Source organism: Pempheris klunzingeri, chromosome 6 (genome assembly GCF_042242105.1).
Source record: "Pempheris klunzingeri isolate RE-2024b chromosome 6, fPemKlu1.hap1, whole genome shotgun sequence".
NCBI lineage: Eukaryota > Metazoa > Chordata > Actinopteri > Acropomatiformes > Pempheridae > Pempheris > Pempheris klunzingeri.
Window position 1 is genome coordinate 24,845,070 of NC_092017.1, and position 21,506 is coordinate 24,866,575.

At 40.3% G+C, this 21,506-nt stretch overlaps 3 protein-coding genes across 4 annotated transcripts in view; 1 reads left to right on the top strand and 2 right to left on the bottom strand.

Annotated features, from left to right (window-relative positions):
• Positions 1-1,808, bottom strand: part of fnbp1l (formin binding protein 1-like) — a 44,014-nt gene extending 42,206 nt beyond the window's left edge. For both annotated transcript variants that reach the window (XM_070831772.1, XM_070831771.1), the window contains exon 1: positions 1,685-1,808. In XM_070831772.1, coding sequence (XP_070687873.1) covers positions 1,685-1,708 — 24 coding nt within the window. In that variant the 5' untranslated portion in view covers positions 1,709-1,808. The remainder of the gene's footprint in view (positions 1-1,684) is intronic.
• Positions 1,809-4,949: 3,141 nt separating this feature from the next.
• Positions 4,950-12,221, top strand: LOC139202744 (methylcrotonoyl-CoA carboxylase beta chain, mitochondrial). The gene is made up of 13 exons (XM_070832308.1): positions 4,950-5,040; positions 5,885-5,986; positions 6,698-6,862; positions 6,959-7,155; positions 7,360-7,538; positions 7,663-7,743; positions 8,101-8,279; positions 8,364-8,583; positions 9,170-9,261; positions 10,133-10,289; positions 10,635-10,757; positions 10,935-11,165; positions 11,273-12,221. The coding sequence occupies exons 1-13, from the start codon at positions 5,021-5,023 to the stop codon at positions 11,357-11,359; spliced, it is 1,833 nt and encodes a 610-aa protein (XP_070688409.1). The 5' UTR covers positions 4,950-5,020; the 3' UTR covers positions 11,360-12,221.
• A 1,446-nt stretch (positions 12,222-13,667) lies between these two features.
• On the bottom strand, positions 13,668-21,506 carry LOC139202544 (retinal Mueller cells isomerohydrolase-like). Its single transcript, XM_070832069.1, has 14 exons — positions 21,423-21,506; positions 20,412-20,494; positions 19,507-19,657; positions 18,883-18,990; positions 17,886-18,027; positions 17,528-17,675; positions 17,330-17,411; positions 17,026-17,158; positions 16,344-16,486; positions 16,139-16,268; positions 14,949-15,063; positions 14,447-14,541; positions 14,209-14,320; positions 13,668-14,007 (listed from the first exon to the last, which is right to left on the bottom strand). The coding sequence occupies exons 1-14, from the start codon at positions 21,431-21,433 to the stop codon at positions 13,850-13,852; spliced, it is 1,611 nt and encodes a 536-aa protein (XP_070688170.1). The 5' UTR covers positions 21,434-21,506; the 3' UTR covers positions 13,668-13,849.

Consider the following 21,506-nt stretch of genomic DNA (forward strand, 5'->3'; position numbering starts at 1 on the left):
AAAACAATGCCTAAACACTGTACTAAGATCTGATATGTTTCTGCACACGTTTAACAGCACTGAGGACTAAAACAATTAGTGAATTAAATGATTTGCTCACAAAAAAATGACACATTGCGACGGCCGTGCTGTTTGTTTAGATGTAAATACTTAATTACTCCAACTACTTACTTCTTACATCTAATATGTTCACGCAGCTGATTCAAAAGGTTGCAACATCTAAAAAGTAGAGCATTATCTGATCTTTTTCTGATAAAGAAATCACCTGAAAACACCGTCACACCTCTAGAAACAGTCACAAAGATATTTTAAATCAGCTACATTTTTCATTTCTCTTCCAGCCAGTCTCTCCATCTGTCAAACTGGGAACACATCCGATAATATCCCATCCATACTTGGCGCTCTATCCACACAAAAAAAAAAGGAAGAAAAGCTGAATGGATGGCATGAATAAAACACAGAAATCCTGACAAATTATGCTCTCTATGCTCGTGTGTTATTTCACAATCCTTTTTGAATCACAGACAAGCGGTTATCTCTTTGTCTGTAGCGGCGTGGTCATGTTACGTTTGAGGGCTGAGCAAGCAAGAAATTAGCTTATATTAAACTGCAGATAATAACCACTGAGGTCAGCTGGAGGAGTATCATCTCTCTCCTTTCTGCACACACACACACACACACACACACAGGGGATGCTGCTGGTTGCCTCTCTGGTTACAACAGCTTGCCATGGCCAACACCCCAAAAAAAAAAAATACAGCATGGATCCCCCCCCCTCCTGTCAGCTATGACTCCTATTTAAACAAATAATCAATAAATTGGTCCCATTTGGTCTGAAAATAAGAAGTCAGCCTGCTCATAATAAGCCCCATTAGAAACATGGGGCTGATGGAAAAGGAGATATTCACCCACTCACACACAGTATTTCTACTGTACCTGACAAAGCACAGCAGCAGCTCCTGTTTGAGTGGTTTAAGGGATAAAATCTGATAAATGTCTGATTTGTGATTTCCTCCTATTTGGGCTGGAAACGCTGGAGAACAGCCGGACAGACGGTGAGAGGTGTGGGCTGATGCATGTGTCCCTGTTAATCACATGGAAGTTAAAACAAAAGACTGGATGACTGGTAACAAAAGAGACACAACCAGCGGGCTGAGACAAGCGGCTGTCGGGGTTGAGGTTGTGTTTAAAGTAGCCGGGACCGAAGGGGACCGAGCGGGCAGGACGGAAGGTGTCTCCCCCGGAGCTCACCGTGTGTCCGCCCTGCTGCCGGGACTCCCTGCCAGCTTCAAACAGGGTGTGACACGGACAAAAAACCGTCAACACACAACTTCGTAACTAACCAGACACACAAAAAAACACACCAATACAGGAGCGTGTGTGTGATTTAAGCAGACGGGGATGTGGGGAGGAGGGCGGCGGGCTGACCCTCCGGCCCCGGCGGTGTCTCCTTTTGTTCCGCCGCTGTCACAGCCGTTAAGGTGCACCGCGGATTAGCTTTAGCTTTTAGCCTCGCCGGCTAGCAGCGTTAACGTTAGCCGCTCGCCCTTTTCCCCCAAACACAAAGCTAAAAAAAAAAAAGGTAACACGGCACCTTTCTTCCTCTCAGTGTGCCGGCGGGCTGTCCGCGACCTGCGGGCCGAGCACTTCATCAGAAAAGCGTTTTTAAAGTGTTGTAACATACCCAGAGCTCCGTTCCCCAACTCATCGCGGATTCCCCCGTCTGACTTCTCCCGTACTGGACGCAGTTTTCCCCGCTCAGACTCCTCCAAACTGCCGCTGGGACTCCGGTGCTCCTTCCTGACTGACTGTCTACTGCCTACTAGCACACTCCTCCTACTCCTCCTCCTCCTCCTCTTCCTCCTGCTCCCTATCCGCATGAATCAACAGGGCCGCCCAAACCAGGGGCCCTGGCCCCAGAAATATTGTTATTGTCAGCGGTCATCCAAGTGGTTTTAGAATAAATGATTAATAAAGACATATAGATGTGACAGAGTGAAAACACGCAGATAAATAAAAAAAAAAAAAATGTGATTTTAGACCAAAAACGCAGACATACAACCTTGAAATAATTAATAAATTCAAAAAAAGAAATTAAATTCCGTTCAGCAGGAGAGAAGAACAGGAGCCAGGTGGAAAATGTGTTTGAATTCTGACTGTATTCTGATTCTATTCTCATTGTTCTGATTTTATCCTCAGAGTTCTGATTCTGTCCTCAGAGTTCTGATTTTATCCTCAGAGTTCTGATTCTGTCCTCAGAGTTCTGATTTTATCCTCAGAGTTCTGATTCTGTCCTCAGAATTCTGATTTTATCCTCAGAGTTCTGATTCTGTCCTCAGTGATCTGATTCTGTTCTCAGAGTTCTGATTCTATTCTCATTGTTCTGATTTTATCCTCAGAGTTCTGATTCTGTCCTCAGAGTTCTGATTCTGTCCTCAGTGATCTGATTCTGTTCTCAGAGTTCTGATTTTATCCTCAGTGATCTGATTCTATCCTCAGTGATCTGATTCTGTCCTCAGTGATCTGATTCTGTCCTCAGTGATCTGATTCTGTCCTCAGAGTTCTGATTCTGTCCTCAGAGTTCAGAGAACACAGACAGAATTCTGCCTTCACACTCCGAATTCTGAGATTCTGACTTTGTTCTCACAGTTCTGAGTTTAAAGTCAGAATTCTGAGCAGAACGTCAGAACTAAATTTGTCACACGCGCCCCTGATTCTCTTCCATACCTTCCAAACAATGAATTATATATTGGTGTATTGTTATTGATTTAAAAAATATTGATGAATTCTGCAGGGAACAGAACTGCCAGAGAAGAACAAGAATTTATAGTTTCCCCATTTATTTATCAAGTTCAATCCATTTTAATCTTGATAGGTTCCATATTTTTTGTTTTCCTGCTTTCTGTGAGCCCATTCGAGGCCGTTCACAGTGTAAAAATCATCAGTGTACCATCAAATTATTGATGATGCTAGATGACAATTAAGATGATCCAGCTTTGACCTCAAACTCCCAACACGTACATTTTACAGCAACTGGCAGGTTCTAAAACAAATGTGAAGTGAAGAAGAGATAAGAAATGAAATAAGCCTGGTACTAATTCATTGTCAGGGATAAAAAGAGAAAAAATGTAATAATGAAATAATAAAGACCGTAAAAGGAGAGATTGTTTATGGTCAATGGTATCTTATTACTCTGAGGAATTTATAGTGGGGTGTTTGTTTTTATCTCCTGATATTACAACATTCATAACAAATGATCTGAGGCTGTACTCTGCCTTACAAACATCTCCCTCTGATACAAACATGATCCTTTAAAAACAGCTGAGGTTTAGTTAAATAATATGAGCCACATGACAAAGGGTGAGGGTTTTTGAGAAAACCAGCTTCAGGGCTGTGGGCCGGTTTGTGTCATTGTGTTGTAAATATTTTAAATTCTTACTGTGATGATAAACGATCCTAACGAGCCCCACTCATATATTTGTGAATGAGCAGCTCTCTCTAGTGGCCCAGATGTGTCACTACAGCTGCAGTCAGTAACAATCTCTGAAGGAAGCAAAACAAAGAATGAAAACATGTTTATCTTGTCTTTGGAAAGTCTCCATAAGAAGGTACCGCTGATATAGCTGTGTATTTAATTACTGAAAAAAACAAAAAAAACAATTTAGCAGCAGTGGTTGAAGAAGTATTCAGATCCTGTAGAATTCTGCACTGTAAAAATACTTCATTATAAGCAAAAGTACTGCAATGAAAACTTTATACAAGTTAAAGTCAATACTGTCAATACTTAGAGCCATATTTTACTGAAAGTAACGAAAATAAAATCAATCATAACTCCAAAAGAAAGTTCCCTGCGACTTATATACTATGTTATTAGTATTGCTGATGCATAAATATGTTGAGGTGGAGGTGATCTTTGAGCTATTATATATATATATATTTTATATATGGTTGCAAGAAAATGATTCTTGTAATTATTGATAAATCTGCTGATTTTTTTTTCTCAATTCACAGATTTTTTTTGTTTGTGAAGTAAAACATAAGAAAATACTGAGAAATGCCCATCACATTTCTATAGTGCCAAAAATTACATCTTCAAAATGCTTATTTTGTCTAATCAACAGTGCAACCCCCCAAAAATCTGTACTTTACTGTAATATAGGATAAGACAAGGAACGGTGCAATGAAATAAAATATTTAAAAGTTTTTGCATACAAAAAAAAGCTATATTATGGATTATTTGCATCATATTTTTTTAAAATCCTAACATACTCCATATACACTGTCGCCCATAAAGTTGGAATAAAAAGGTTTTTTTTACCTCTTCTCATGAAATGATTGTGACAATGTGATTTATTCTTGATAAATAAAGTGTATATCTTCTCAACTTTATTGATCAAACTCTTCCAAACATATCACAGTGAAGCTTAAACCACAATTAACCTTTGCAAACTGTGTATTCAGGCTTTAACAAGATTGGGGGTATTGAACAATTATTCCAACTTTATGGGCAACAGTGTATAATATCTTAAAGTAAAGTAACTAGTAACAACATACATGTAATGTAGTAAAAACTACAATATTACCCTCTGAGTTGTGCTCCAAGGCTTCAATATCTGACTCACACGGTGTATTATCTGATTATCTGTGCAATACCTCAGCTTCCTGTACAATTTCAGACTCATGGGCACTTCTTACTGCTTATTTAGCTCTTTCATTTAAAAATTTTGTATGTATATTTTCCCTCATATTCTGTATTGTAAATATCTTTATTATACATTTGTATGTTTTATATTTATGTGTCTTGATTATGCACCAATAAACTGACCACTGATTGTGCTCCTGTGTATTGAGCGGACCTGTAGTTCCCCTCCTGCTCCTGTAGGTGGCGGTGATGTTCATCACAGCTCGCAAACTGCCAACAAACTCTGCAGCGAAGAAGAACAACTTCCTGTGAGTGTTTTCTGCAAACTTAACAATCAAAGTTGTTTAATTAGCTGTTTTACAGCAGACACTGACAGACATGTACCTCTGCATGGCAAGGTAAGAAACTTTACGCGTTTTCCATCCATAAACTCGTACATTTATTTATCATTTGAAGTGCACTTGGGTGTCTCTACGACCTTTGGCATATATTTTGCTTGTATTCAATAACTGTTGAGTAGCTAGCTAAAGGTTTATGTAGTTAGCAGTTATCAAATTGTCCTCACGTTACTTCAAACATATTTCACTTTATACTCATTAATGTGTTTAGATTCAGGTGTGTAAACAGATAAAATATGCGGTGCATTGTTGTCGTTGACACCTTGTTCAGCTAACTTATAGCCTACATACGTTAAATTATACATATGAATGACTGGGTTCTAACTTTAAAAATTAGGTAGCGTTAATATGGAGTTGCAGCTGAGGCGAGTGTCCAGGTGAAAGTGGCCTCAAAGGGACAAAGAGATTAATATCTTTGGTTGAAGCTGAAGGTACCAGCAGGTTACCTCTGAGACAGGTGCTGCAGTCTCTAAAGGGGTCAAGTCACAATTACCAACTGGGAAACTGGGAAAATGAGAGTATTTTGGCATTTTGTACATGAAAAGTCATATAAACGCCCTGAATAAATCCCCTGTTTATCATACAGACACACAACCTCTGTCACCACTAACTGCTACAGGCAGTTAAAGAGTTTACAAGCCACCAGATCTGCAGCTCTGTGTCACTCAGAGATAATCCATGCCGACATGTAGCCGTGCCTCTTGTGACTTCTGGGAGACGGTGCTAACGTTACCAGCCCTGACATTAATCAGTGGATAGTTATGTGTGAATAGACACTGCCCTGGAGCTACTGTACCTGATGAACCATTGAAGACCCACCGGTTTGTGTTCCTGTCCCTAAAAGGTGTGTGTGTAGTGGAGGAAGAGTGTGTCCTGCCTTCGTGCCTCCTTATGTCCAGTCACCATCGTGGATGTTGAGAAACACGACCCAGGAGAGACATCACAGGTGACTACTACACCACCGGGACTCCTGCGGTTCAGGCTGAACGAGAAGCCACAGAGAGAAATGCACATGCATCAGCTTTTCTGTGCAAGACAGAAACATAATATGACACACAAATAACATTTTTCAGAGAAATATTGCGATTTAAATTGTGAAATATTGTGAAGTTTTGATTTCCTGATATAATTGTACCAAACATAGTTATACATTCATTTATTTCTGAGTAAATTTTGCTTAGTTTTCTGTACACGAAACGACCACTTTAACCCTAATTTGAGACATAATATTAAGATATTAGATTAGTGGTATACTTGGCATGACTCAGTAATAGGAGAGTTTATGGTAGTAATAATTAAGTAAACTGCTGTTAAGTTATGTATGTTTCTCCAATTTGCAGAATTAATTATCTAGTAAAATAAGTAAAATAGCAGCTCTTGTTGAGCAATAATAAATCATTTATTTTTGTGAATCAAAAGATACTATAACAACATTTATACAAAGTCTGCTTTTTAAATGTTATTGACATATTCCAATTAATGCAGTGCATGCTGAAGCATTGTCATGGAGACAGGTTGGGTATTTTTTACTATCTATATTCTCATCTATAAACAGTTTTAGGTATGAGGTAATAACAGTATAAGGAAAGCTGATGGCAATATAACAATGTGACAATAACTTGTGTTACATTTACATAAACTGAATCTTGTGTTGCAGGCTGGCTGAGCAGCGTTTGCACTGTTCAGTCCGCTGTATGAGCTCTGCAGCCAGGAAGAGGAGAACTCTACGCAGTGCCTTCCCGGTGCTGGAGCAGCCCCTCCAGCCCATCCACCAACATGTGTATGAAGCTAATCTACGAAACAGCGACGCCTGCTATAAGAAGTAAGTTCTGTTCCAATCAGTACTTGTTCATATCCCCCACTGCATTTCATGTAGAATATACATTTGCAAATTACATTCGTCGTGTCTCTCTGTAAGGTACATGGAGTTGAGTGAAAAGGTAAGGAAAGGAGGAGGGGAAAATGCCATCACCAGACACACCAAAAGAAACAGGAAGTTGTTGGTCAGGGATCGGCTGCGCCTCCTGCTGGATGATGAGGACTTCCTGGAGCTGTCACCATTCGCTGGTCTGGGTCTGCCATACGGGGACATCCCTTCAGCCGGCTGCCTGACTGGTCAGAAAGCACTAGCTCCAACCCTGTATCTTTGGTACTAACTATAGGCTGTACAATCTGACCAGTCTATACACTGATTTACTTTGTTTAGCCTTCTTACGTCTTTTATTTCACAGTTAGCAGTTTATTTCCCAGCTTATGGTGATGATGAAGTGTGGCACACGCATGCTTCTGACTTATGTGTATGTATGTGGATCTATCCAGGCATTGGAAGGATCAATGGCCTCTGGTGTGTGTTTATCGCCAATGATGCCACAGTGAAAGGCGGAACAGCGTATCCAATCACGGTGAAGAAGCAGCTACGGGCACAAGAAGTCGCAATTCAGAATCGCCTGCCTTGTGTTTACCTAGTCGACTCTGGAGGAGCTTTTCTACCACTGCAGGTTAACACACACACACACCTCTCCCATAATAAGGGCATAGTGTGAGCAGAGTCCTTTCAGGAGATATAAATGTTAGCTAACAGCTGTTTGGACCTCTAAATTTTCTTTGTGCGCTATCATTCAGTCAGAGATCTTTCCGGATAAGAACCAAGGAGGAAGGACGTTCTACAACGAAGCCATCATGTCTGCCATGAAGATCCCACAGGTAAAGAAATATAAAGCAGTACAGGCTTGCTTTGACCGAGCAGGATGACAATAAAAGGAATGAATTCGTTTTGGTGTAATAAACATTAAACTGACTATTCCTGGAGCCACGTAAAACAAAAAGTAAACAAAACAGTTCAAATGCTCCAATAGATGTGTCTCATACTGTTTTCTGGTGTATTTGTTCTTCAGTTCTTAAGGTTCTCTCTATGTGGCAGATTTATTTGAATCAAATGTACTCATTTCTTTATTTAGAGAGTGTGAAGTCATAGAAGGTAGAAATACTTGTTAATGATATTTATGAACTTAGACCTCCAAATTGCTATTTTGATACAAAAACCATTTAATAATCCTGAAGGTGTCGGTGGTGTGTGGGTCATGCACGGCGGGTGGAGCTTACATCCCCACTATGGCAGAAGAGGCAGTGATGGTGCACCGGATAGGGACCATATTCTTGGGAGGACCGCCACTCGTCAAGGCCGCTACGGGAGAGGAGGTCACACCAGAGGACCTGGGAGGAGCCAGGCTTCACGCTGAGTAGGTCCATAAATCAAACGCACTCAGTTACCAAAAAAACAAAATGTTCCCATCATCAAGTCTTAACTTATCTTCTGGTCTCAGGGTGAGTGGCTGTGTTGACCATTTTGCCTGGGAAGAGAAGGAGGCCTACAATTACACCAGAAACATCATATCCACCCTCAACTTCCAACTGCCAGAGGAAGAGGATGAGGATGAGGAGGTGATGAAGAAGAGGAAAGCAGAGGAGGAGCCGCTGTATAGTTCAGAGGAGCTTCTCGGGCTCGCTCCCCAAAGTTATAACTACAGTCTGGATGCCAAAATGGTACGGTGTAGAAAAAACAAAACCACAAAGCTATTTGGTCTGTTCACTGAGTACTTAGCATGAGGAGTCATTCTGGTTTAACTGTCAGGGGCAGAGAGCCGCGTCTACAGACAGACGTCATCGTTACCAAATTAAAGACAACACAGATTGACAAATACGGACGAGTGGCTCGCTGTACGTCGTCACGCTGTTTACACAGCTTCATATTTAAGAAATTAACAATTAGACAGAAAATACTGACTAAAAAAACAATGTTATTGAATAAAAAATGTTTCTTTTGCTTCCACGATCAGAACTGCGGCTATAAAGAAATTACAGACCATGGAATGCCGTAACTGACCAATCAGAACTGAGTATTCAACAAAGCCGTGTAGTAACAAGGTTTAATGGCGATGAGCAATCTGCACCAAAAATACAGACAAAAATGAAAGTAGGAATTTTTAGATTATCACTTCAAACTTCATGGCAAATCATGTTGTGGTTGGTTTGTTGAAGAGTTTGTTTTTCACGTTGTGACTGTCGTGCCTCTGTCTCACCGAATCCAGAGATAATAACATGCTGTCTGTTTCTGCCGTTGTCTGTCCAGGTAGTCAGTCGGCTGACAGACGGGAGCCGCTTCCAGGAGTTTAAAGCTCGCTATGGAACCACACTCATCACTGGCTTTGCAAAGATACACGGGTAAAAGATACGCACACACACACACACACACTGATTTAGATATCAGCCAACCAGTTGATTTCAGCCAACACATGATGTTAATAATTATTTTATTGTTATATGTGTTTTTGTGAAGCTATATATTACAAGCAGTTTGTCAGCACCTATTGAATAAAAGTCACAGTGTGAATTTACACTTTCTGTACACTGTCAAACCTGACCAATAGCAGCAATAGACTCTCTCAATGACCAAATACAGGAGGAAGACACGGAGGAAGAAGTTTCTGTATTTTTTGGGTGCAGAACTTAAGTTTTTATTGAATTATTCTGGTTTATTTTAGGGGTTTATTCTGAAAATTGAGTGAGACAGTCACAAACTCAGTGACCCGTCGACCTAATGAGATTAGCAGCAGCCCTCATTAACGTCTAAATGAGATCAACAGATGTCAGACCAAAACAAATCTCAATCCCTGTGCCCTCGACCAATGGCTAACTGCCACATAAAACTTTTTGTAGGAACAGACTTGTGCTTAACTGAATGATGTATGACATACAGTCATAAACACACGTACACAATGATGCAGAAGTTAAAGTAAGTATTTATGATTAGCTTTTAATTGCATCCTCTTCTATTTAATGTTGCAAACAAAACTATCGCCTTTGCTGAGAGTCATAACTGATTTGATTTAGTATTGTAAACCATTTTTCAGCTGCATATTGTATATTGCCACTTAATATATTGGCACACTATAGATATTTTAAATAATACTGTGCTAAACTTTATCAGTAAACGTACACTCAGAGTGTTCCTGACGCTTTGTTAGAGTGAGTCGTCTGAGTTTGTGTGAGTGTTTGTGTTCACCTCTTTGTTCCCGTCTTCACCGTGTTACAGCCACCTGGTGGGAATAGTAGCCAACAACGGAGAGCTGTCATACGAGGCCGCGCTGAAAGGCAGCCATTTTGTCCAGCTGTGCGCCCAGAGAGACGTCCCCCTCCTCTTCCTCCAGAACACAGCGCCCACAGCAGCTCGAACCATCTCCACCACACAGGTATTCACTCCCACTGAAACACACACAGGGCTGGTTCATTTCAAAACACATCGTAAAAGTGGAACCCAAATAGTTCTTGTGGGTTTTCTTGGATTTATATTTCCAGTTGTATTTATTATTGTTATTATTTTAAAAAAAAATCATTTTTGGATGTAAAAAGACAGAACCTGCTGAAACAGTAGAAAAAACTATGAATGATGAACATTAAAAGCCCTGAAAGGCAGGATGTAGAAACATAATCTTGATCAGTGTCAGCCTAATAATTAATATCTTTGATATCTGTATATTCTCTGTGCATCTCTCTCTCTCTCTCTCCCTCTCTCTCTCTCTCCCTCTCTCCTCTAGGCAGAGATGAACAGTAACCGTCTGAAGGCTCAGGGATCAATGATGTCAGCTGTAGCTTGCGCCTCCGTCCCCAAAATCACTGTGGTGATTGGTGGTTGCCATGGTGCTGACAGCTATGCCATGGTGAGAGACTCAGCAAACATTGTGTTGTAATGGTCCTTTACTGTAGAATTTAAAGGTGCTATTGTCTGTAATGTAGACACTGAGTGTAACTGTCTTTTAACAGTCTTAGTTTTGAACCACTCTGTGATCTACCTGATTGCATTCTTTAAATAAATCCCCCGCTCTGTTTGTCTTTAGTGTGGGCGGGCCTTTGACCCTAATTTCCTGTTCCTGTGGCCCAACGCCAGAGTGGCCATGTCGGCTGCGGGTCACGCCGGCTCTCTGCTTCCTCCTGACGTTGGGCAGGAGGAGGATCAGAAGAAACAGGAGGACATGTTGAATAGGAGATTGAAGGAGGAGAGCTCAGCTTTCTTCTCCTCCGGTAGGCTCTGGGACGATGGAGTCGTTCTGCCTCAGAACACCAGGAAGGTAAAATATCCACATTTCATTTCAGCTGTTTGGCATTGAAGAGCTCTGAAGTGCTTTGGGCAGCCATAAAAACGTAAAGGTGCCTTTTCTAAATGTTGTTTCTGCAGGTTCTCAGAGACTGCCTGGACATTATCAAGCAGCAGCAGTATCAGCTCTCCACAGAGACACCGCAGTCAGCACCTCTGCGTATGTAGAGGCCTCTAGCTTCCCTGCACATCCACTGGACTCTGCAGATATCTGTCTACTGGTGCAGCCTGGTCACTTTTACCAAGATGTGCCAATAGGACTCACAGTCCTGTATTCAGTGTGAATAGAAGAAGCACAGAACAGCTCAAAACCCTGAACTCTTCTAGTTGTTGTGAACTTCAGGGACGCCGATATTAAGACTCACAGAAAAAAAAAAAAGTCTTATGGAAGACAAACAAGCTAAAGTTGATTCACTGACATTTTTCTGTTGATGCACTACTTTGAGGATAGAGATGTGTGCTGTATGTGTAGGTGTAGCAATTCTCACAGTGAATCTAGACACTCCAGAGAGAGTCCTGGTTAATTTCACTCAAGTGCCTCATCAGGTTTTGGCCTTAAGTCATTCTCACTTTCACACGATGATCTCTGTATGTAAAGGTACACTACACCTGAACTCGACCTTTAAAACGACCAAATGGTGCAAAGATTCTCATTAATATGTCAATGTTAGATATTTTTTTTTAAAATGGTAGTGACCTATTGTCACCTCAGTATTAAAAACAACAGCCCAGTGGTGCGTTTCAGCCTCAGCTCAGACCAGGAGAGATCCTGCTTTAAACGGTAAATGGATACGTGTATATGGCGCTTTTATCCACTTGAACACACACAGTCACCCCCTTTATTTTATTTCTTTATTTTCAGATTATCATGTGATCAAAAAGTGTAATCTGTCGTCCAAAAGCACCTCAGGGGTTTGTGGCACTGACTTTTCATGTAACATTTCTTTTATTTTGTCATTTTTCCTCGAAAATACTGTGATCTCTGTAATTGTAAATCAATAAATGTAAATTAATAGCTGTAATGTAGCTTTTTAATATGTATACAAGAATATAAAAAATTTAAAGACATTTTTAAATTGCAAAACTCTCTGTGTTGGATTTTATTGCTTCGTGAGGATGATTTCACAAACATACAGGTGTTAAGAGTCTTTTCAAGGTGAAGTAGAGACAGAATATTTCTTCCAGAGCGTCATGATTACAGATGGAGCAGAGAGATTTTATTTGTCCTACAGTTTAATTTTTTTGCTGATTTACAGCTCCACACACTCAAAAATCATAAAATGAGAACTTGTAGCAGTTCTTGTAAAAGCAAGTCAACCAGCAGCTGAACGGGAATATTAATTAATAATAATAATAGTTTTAATAGTAATTTAGTTTATGCTTCTGATGTTAAGCTATTGTTAATCACTATATTATATTTAATCTATTTTACCATCGGTCATTTTAGAAGTAAATGTGCTGTCACTGTATCATGGCTTTAAGAGAGGTGTATCAAACTATTAGGTTTTCATTGCACAGTTCATATGATAAGATTTCATATTATTCATATTTTGATTACTGTAAATCAGCTGCTCTTACTGAATACGAAGGTGTTGGCGTGGACACTGAACAGAAATATTATTAGCAGATACCGAGATGATTTCATTGCCCTTTTTGAAAAGGTAATACATTCCCATGACTCCCTTAAACCTGCGTGTATTTTTTCTGGCCACTTAGGGGGCATCCAACGATACTGTAAACGTTACCATTTTATCACATGAACATCCTTTGGTACAGATTACAGGCCATGATGAACGTTACGGCCTTGTGGCTACTCTCAATACACGTGTGATAATTCTGTCTCCGTCTCAGTTTTGCAGTTCCCTTGGTGCGTTTAGGAATTCACTTTGTAGTCAAAATATCTGGCAAATATGGGACAGAAATGCAAGCAGTTCATTGAAGCATCAGCATGTAGCAATTACTGTACAATACATGTCAAAATAAGTAGCATAATTACCCCAAAAGATGTAAAAGAAGACAAAATGTATATGCCTTTTTAAATATCTGTTGCAAAAATATGGTTTATGTTCAGTTTTAGCTCTTGCTTTACAAAGAGGAGCTCAAAAGCAAAGTAAACTGTATGAAGTAAACTCAGCTGTCTTCATCAAAGATGATCAGCAGGCAAAGCTAGCTCAGCAGCAAGCTTTCACCCCACAAGAAATGAAAATAATCGTGTTATTTAGCCACATAATAAATGTGCCACGTTTAATTATATGTCCAAAGGGCCTGGTGGAAAAACAATACTTTAAATCTCAAAGAACTGCATTAACCACTGATGCATTACTAATAAAAAAACATTACAAGGACAACAACATACCCATACCCAACAACAATTGGTATACTCAATAAACAGGAATTAATCAGTTGTGCGTATTTAAAGCTTTTGGCTTCCTCAGAAATCACAATATTTGCTGTAAATCATTTTCATAAAACTTAACTAATGTTCTATTGTGAATTTGTCTGAGTAAAGTGACCTTTGATGAGTTTAAGGTCACTGTTAGGAGCTTGATAGGTTCAAATCTGGATCATTTCCATTACTTTTCATTCAACTATAGCAGCTATAGCTATCAGAAGAAACACAACTTGGAGTCTGTCTCTTCATCGTGTGTCTCAGCTGGATCAGGATGAAGGGGAGGGTTTGTACAAGCCGTGCAGGGTCACAGGGATGATGGTGTTGACCTCTGCCCTGGCCAGCTCTGTCAGTTTCATGGCATCCAGCACCAGCAGGAAGCCTGGTCTCTCTGCACCCGGCTTCACCACAATGCTCAGCAGCACACCTGCAACACCGAGACAGAGCGGTGAGGATGTGTGTGTGTGTGTGTGTGTGTTCCTACTAGGACAGAGGTTGAACTTTTGATTCAGTTATTGCTAGCGATGAACATTTTTTTTTTCAATAAGGTATTTTTGATACAGATACAAAGGGAGAAAATCCTGCAATCTTTTTTCTCTGAGTGTGTGTGTGTGTGTGTGTGCTCTACCATCGTCCTCCTCTGTAGCTCCAGGTGTTGGCACAAACAGCGGCTCTGATGGGTAACACTCGTCCTCCTGCCACACCCACGTCTCTTTGGTCTGCACGTTCAGCTTGACTATCTGGAGCAAATCAACAATAAACATTAACAACATCAGCGTCACCAAACGCCCCCTGGATTTCTCTCAGATGGGGAAACGTTCGCTGTCTGTGTCCCCTCCTGTGGATGATGAAAACGCTCCTCCTACCCTGTCAGGGATGAAGTGGTTGAGTCCCAGACCGTAGGCGAAGGAATACCTCTTCCCACAACACAGAGAGTAGTTAATTTGTGGAAACTCAAAGGCTGAGAGGGAGAGAGAGAAGATTAAAAAGCATCATGACAAAAAAGTTGGATCTGTTTTCAAGGTCAGGGATGAACCTTATTAGTATCATACTGATGTGATTTGAACTGACATTATTCACATCATAGAGTTATAATTCTGTGTGATGTGTTAAAGTGGGACCTTTTCCTGCACAGAGATAGCTTTAATGTGAAGACTGTGTGAGGTTACATGTGTGTCTGTGTACTTGTACTGGAGCACAGTGAGGACTGCAGACAGCTTTTAACCAGCAGAGTGAGTACGTTTTTGGGAAGTTGGGGCAATTTGGCTTCTCTGCTTGACTTCAAAGGTCTGTTTTAAGGCTAATGTGTCACAATGAGGGTCCTCACAAATACAGTACAAGTGTGTGTGTGTGTGTGTGTGTGTGTACCCTGTCTTGGGCCAGAAAAGAGGACTTCAGGTTCCAGCCAGATGGTGCCGTCGCTGTGAAGGACAGCAGTGGCCGTAGTGTAGGACAGAGATACCAGATTCTTTCCCAGCTCCTCCTGAAGACACACACACACACACACACACACACACACACACACACACACAGATATGGATATACACACAAACTGTGAGCACACTCTGGTCTGAGGGGTATTCAGGGGTCGTACTTTTTAAGAGTAAAATTCATGCACTTTCAAGGTATTTAAACCAAAACGAAGACTCTCAAACCTCTAAATTGTTTTTATAGATGACATTGCGAAAAATAAAGTTTACTAAATTCCTTTCTACCCACAGTAATAAATGAATATTGTCACTTTGTTTTTGATTTCACCAGCTGATCATATTAACTTTGTGTGCTCTGACTTTGGTTATTCAATGCTTGCTGAGGATCAACAAGAGGCCTTTTCTAGGTGTGAATGGTGTCAAAGAACAGACAATAATAAATAATAATAATAATAAATCATTTAAATAACAGTTCACGTGTTTGCGTATAACAGTGAGTGCAGCAATATTTTTATCTGTTCAAACTACAAAAATGATCCAATGAATGAAAGGATCAAATCATCACTGTGCAAAGCTATTTGCATTGCAGCCAGAGGACATATAATAAATCTATTTGTATTATTCTTTAATGATACAGTAAATTACTTCATAAAATGTTTTCACTATATTTACACATTTAGATTTGAAAATACATATTTACATTGGAAAAGTTTAGTCACCAAGGAAACTCATTCAGGTCTTTTACTTTCTCATTTATCTGACGCTCCACCATCTCAAGGAGGAGACAATAAACAATTAACAATCGACGGGATCTTTTCATTTCAAATACTAAAAGATTTTTACTTTATACGAGTGACTGTGCAGATGAAACACCAAATGATGTTTAAAATCAAGCATTTTTCAAGGAGCATACTCAAATTCAAGGATAATTCTGGCCTTGAAAACACAACACGTAAATTGAATCATTTTCCAAAACGTTCTTTGTGCATATTTTAAACAGTGTGTAAGAAAAAGAGTCTCCACAGACCTCCAAAACAGACATTTCAAAATAAAAGTTCATTTTATCAAAGAGACATTATTAACTTGCAGTGTCTGTGTGTGTGTGTGTGTGTGTGTGTGCGTACTCACCCTGTGTATATCCAGTGGCAGTACGTATCGTCTGACCTCGGGCTGAGGGGCTCTCATCGCGGCTTTCTTCACTTCCTCCCACTCCTCCTTGAGGTTGGCCAGGTACAGGTAGTTGTACACAAAGTCATGACTGCGGGGGGAGACGGAGAGAAGTCACCCTGTGCTCATAAAACAGTCACTCAGACGCACACGGGGTCACACTCACCCTTTCCACGTGCAGAGGTCGACGACGATGAATCCCTCGTCCTCGTAGGTGTTAATATGGTGAAAGATGTTGAAAGCTGATGTTCTGAACTTGTGGCTGCTCAGATAACCTGCTGGGTCCTTCGTGGCCAGGTGGAACCACGTCTGCAAGACACACATGTAATCCATCACACACACTTCCCTTCCATAGTAATAATACAGTTTATTCAATGCCAAATAACACCCTTCAATATTCTCTGAATATAATAGCTGCAAGTTGTGACTCCATGAGCCAACATCCATGGACAGATTATAAGACGACGGGCTCCCGGACATTTAAAAGTCTTAAAACTCCTACACTGACAGGGATACAGAAATAACACAGCTGCATACTTTCCCTTTGTGGTAAAAGTTGGTCTTTGTGGTTGTTTTGTGTCACTTTTTGGTAGTTTTGTCTCAATTTTGGTCCCTTTGTGTCTCTTTGTAGTTGCTTTACATCTCTTTGGAGTCATTTTGTGCCTCTATTGGGGAATTTTGTCTTAAGTTTTGGTTCTGTTTGATTTTGATTGTGACTTTCCTTGACTAAGTGACTTCATTTAGAGGTTCTAGTCCAGGGGCCTGGGTCTGTAATCCATCCATGATACTAACAAGCCAATTAACTATCACCCTCTGACTCTGTTGAGGGCCCCCAGCCCCCAGCCTACCCCCATGCTGTCATTGGATTCGAAGCAGTCCATGTATGTGGCTGCTCTGATGCTCCAAGCCGACAGGAACTTGAGCAGGTTGATCTTCACCGGCTGCTCCACAAACACAAAATAGTTGTCTGTCATACCGAAACTGAGACAGACACACAGAGAGATGGACAGACACAGGTACATAAGCAGCAGTGGCAACTTTTTCAAGGATCACAGACACACTGAGGGTTGGTTTTGGCCTATTCTTTCAACAGGTACAGATACAAAGCATAGATTCTGTTAAAGTCATGGCACTGTGAGATCATTGAGGTACCTGTGTATGTAGGACGGCTTTAATCTCTCACTGCTGGGGAGTTGAACCATGACCTGGGATTTCTCGAGGGGATCCGACTTGTCTGGAAACACACAGAGACGGTTCCTTCAGTTCAAACCTAAATCTTGTGGAAATGAAACCTTCTTAAACATTTCTTTGAATTTCACAATGATGCATCAAATTTGGAACAAAACTCACCTTTCTGAGCAGGAGGGATCTTGACGATGTTATAAGCCAGACTCATGTTCTTGCCAAAGCAGTTACCGATGTTATAAACTGTTCCATCTGCCTCTATGTGGGGGTGGGCGGTCACCCCGTTCACCGAGAGGTACTTACACAGGTCCACCTAATACAAACACATGCACACAAGACAGAAACACCTATGGTGAAGATTTAACATTCTTCATGAAACGGGAATAATTCACTTAACTCAAAATGTTACATGTAATACATAGAAAAAGAGACTTGAAGCTACTGAGAATCATTCAGTTCTCGTCAGTGAAATCCTGCCTGCAAGTCCAAACATTCAGCATGACGTAAACCAATCAGCTCTCACCTTCTTTAAAGTCTCCAGCGAATCAGGATCAACCTTGGTGATGTAATTGGTCTCTGTGACAGCGTAGAAGTCTTCACCGATTGGACAGATGTTCACTAAGCAGTTATCCGTCACCTCGATGCCTTTGAAGTAAGTAAAGAATCTACACAAGAAACACCTGATGTTCAGCTGACGTCCAACCAAACATGCTATTGACGTGGTTTCATAAGAGTGATACAGTGTAATAATTACATTACAGCCTTTTTTAATAGTGTGGGCCAAATGGTAAAAATGTTACCAAGAAAAATCCCACTAAGTTTAAAATCAATTCTTTGAAATTAGAAAAGGAATTTGTGTAGAAACCATTATGACTCACCAGTAATGAGTTCATACTGAACTGGACCAAAAACAGTTGATACACTTGAATTGGCGTGTGGGTTAACTCTTTAAAGGAATATTTCAACATGCACGCTTACTCGCTTTCCTAATGATATTTATAATAGTAACCTTTATCTGTACAGCGGCTTTCAGACAGGTGGTGTAGCTCAAAGTACTTTACAGTAAGTGAAGAAACAAGAGAATACATTTTTAAAAAAGCAAATTAAAACAAGTACAAATACTGCACGATTGTTCATTTATTAACACATTATGTCGTGCATGTCTTTTCTATTGATTTCTATAAAAACCAAAATGTGAAAAACAACAATTTGTGGATTTAGGTGCACAACAACTGCTCCTCACCAAGAAATACCTCCAAGAATATAACTCCAGAGCTTTCAGTCTTCATGTTAAGCAAAGCTAAAAGTCTCCTGCTCCAGTTTCACATTTAATCTGCAGGTATGAGAGTAGATCTTCTCATCTAACTCTTGTCAAGACAGCAAAAAAGCCCCCAAACTGTCCAATATTACACTGTTTATTCCATCAGCACATGACTGCTTACATTATAAGCACAGCACTGACAATATTTGACCAATCAGCTGGAAACGCTGCGGGGAAAAGTCAGAGCACGGGGTTTTACCTGGAGAAGATGTTTTTGCAGGGGTCTGGGTAGGCTGCTGTCCCAAACTCAGTGATGACTACTCTGTTCTCCGTCATGGCACGAACGTACGCATCCGTCCTGATAAACCTGAGCCGGGAGATCACACACATCATGTGCCAGGGAGCCATAAAGTCACTGCATTATTGTCTGTTAACAGTCAAAACACAACACTGATTCAGCTCAATAAACAAAACTGTTTTCCAAAGAAGCTGGATGAAGGATGTTTGTGGTCTGTAGCTGAGTATGGTTTTTGTCTCTTGTTACATTCCCCTTTGGAGGAATTTACCCTCACAGATCTGCAGACCTCTCGGCACTAACGCAACTCAGATGTTATAAAATATCTGTATCTGGATCAAGATAATAAAAGTTGTAAACAATGCCTGGCGTGACAATGTTCAGAAATTACTTTAGAGTTCACGTCCAGATGCATGTCAAAAACTGCTTCACAGGAAAACCCAATTCATGGAGAAAGAGAGAAAAACAAAAAAGAGCTGAAGAACAGCTCGTTAAAAGACTGAAAACTAGAAAATATGATCATGTTAGAAGGATGCCAATGAGAACAAACGTGCTCTTATTTTGTTACGTAATGAGTAGTGTGCTTACTTCCTGTAGTAGGTCACCTGACCGTCCCGCAGGTCAAACTTGTGCATGAGAGCCTGTCCGTCAAACAGGTGGTAGAAAGGTTCATCCCCCACCTCGAAGAGACCTGGACCCATCCTGAGAAGACTGCCGCCCAGCCATGAGGGGATGACACCTGCACGTGCACACACACACACACAAATGACAAATGGTTGGTTATTACTACATGACCAAAAACTGTAATGCTGGATTGAATGTGGTAAAAATGCAACAAAAACCAGTTATGTTTTCTCAAAAGAAAACTAAAATGTAAAGGTTGCCTGCACCTGCTAAAAGGAAATAGTCCAGCACATAACTGTCACACTTGGATTAAACAAACAAGATATAAAATAGTAAATACTAACCTTTAGGATTTTTTTTGTTGGGAAGAGCTAAGCTACTATTTTCCTGCAGTTTCTAGGCTTTGTGCTAAGCTAAGCTAACCGCCTGTTACACTGTATTCTGTCACATACTTTATTCTGATAGGTGTTAATGGTAATCGTGCTCGATGATATTTAGATAAGGTCACAAATCGTGTTAACTGTAACAACAGAAACTTTAGTGGATCCCATATTTGTCAACACAAAAAATGAACAAATTCATCACAGCTATTAAAGTGTGTGACCTTATGTAAATATTAAATCTATGAATATAATACTTATGGTATATACATTTAGATATTAAATAGACTGTATTTGACAGACAGGCATAGGAGTGCCATAGGCCTATGTGGACATTGTCCTGGAAACAAGCTTAACAGGAGCATCCCATAATGGCCTCAGGTGCTCGCCAGGTAATTGCAACATTACTGTACAAACTTTATTATCAAACTTTATTGTCAACCAGGCAAAATACCAAAAAGCTGGTGAATAGCATGCTCTCCTTCGTACCAGTGATCTTAGCAGGCAGAGGTTCATTCAGCTCCTCCACGGTCTCAAAGATCTTCTTGTAGCCTGCAGCGGGATGCTCCACACTGGAGAGGAAAATAAAACACTGAATATAAGTCCACAACATAACCAAGCTGCAAAAGTCGCAGATTTAAACTCGGGGGTTTCTCTCCTGTTTGTTAACGCAGTCCAAATGTACGGGGTTAACGTGATTCTGATAATGACTCACCTGAGGCTGAAAGTTCATTCTTTACCTTGCCAACAACAGATGACAAAACAGTCTCACCAAAAAGGTTCATTTACTGTCTGTTCTGGAGCTTTTGATTATATCACAAGATCTTTAAGAGTGCTGGGTTTGCTGAGGTTGATGTTAAAAGTAGCTCCTCAGTAAAAGTGGAAACTTTAACATCTACATTTCAGTGAATGCTACGCTGAGGAAGATGATGTGAAACCACCCAAAGCTCCATAATAGCTAATAAAGAGGCCTTATTGTGACATTTTTGTCAACTGATGTTTACTTGCTTTCCTTGTTTCTGATATTTGTGTCTCTTTTATGTCATGTATTAATCTATCACTGTTTCATTCTTTTTTCATTTTCTTCCTGGCTCTCTTTCTATCCTTTTGTTTCTTTCTATCTTGTTTCTCTTGTATTCTCCCTTTTCACATCAGACCTGAAAACCTTCACCACTAAAACACCCCGGCTTGTTTGGTGGAGAACATAAAACCAAGACTTGTGGAGAGCAAAGACTGCAGCTTCTCCTCAGTTATTTAACGGAGGTGTTTTCCTCGAGTTTTTCTTCAAAAATAGAAACGGGTGGAAAACGTTGCATCATCTAAATTCTACATAGTTGACTCACAATCAAAACCTTTATTTCTTAAAAGAAAAAACAACACTGAGCTTTTGTATCTTATTTCACTCCTGAGAACCAGCACATTTAAAAAAAAAAGCATCATCATAAAGCTTCTATCCTCAAACATACAAAACCTTCTATAATATAAAGGAGTCTTACTCACCGGCTGACCATGCTGCTGTATGTTTGTTACACTCTCAAACACAAGCAGCCTGCAGAAGGAGACTCCTGCTTGCATTTAAACCGC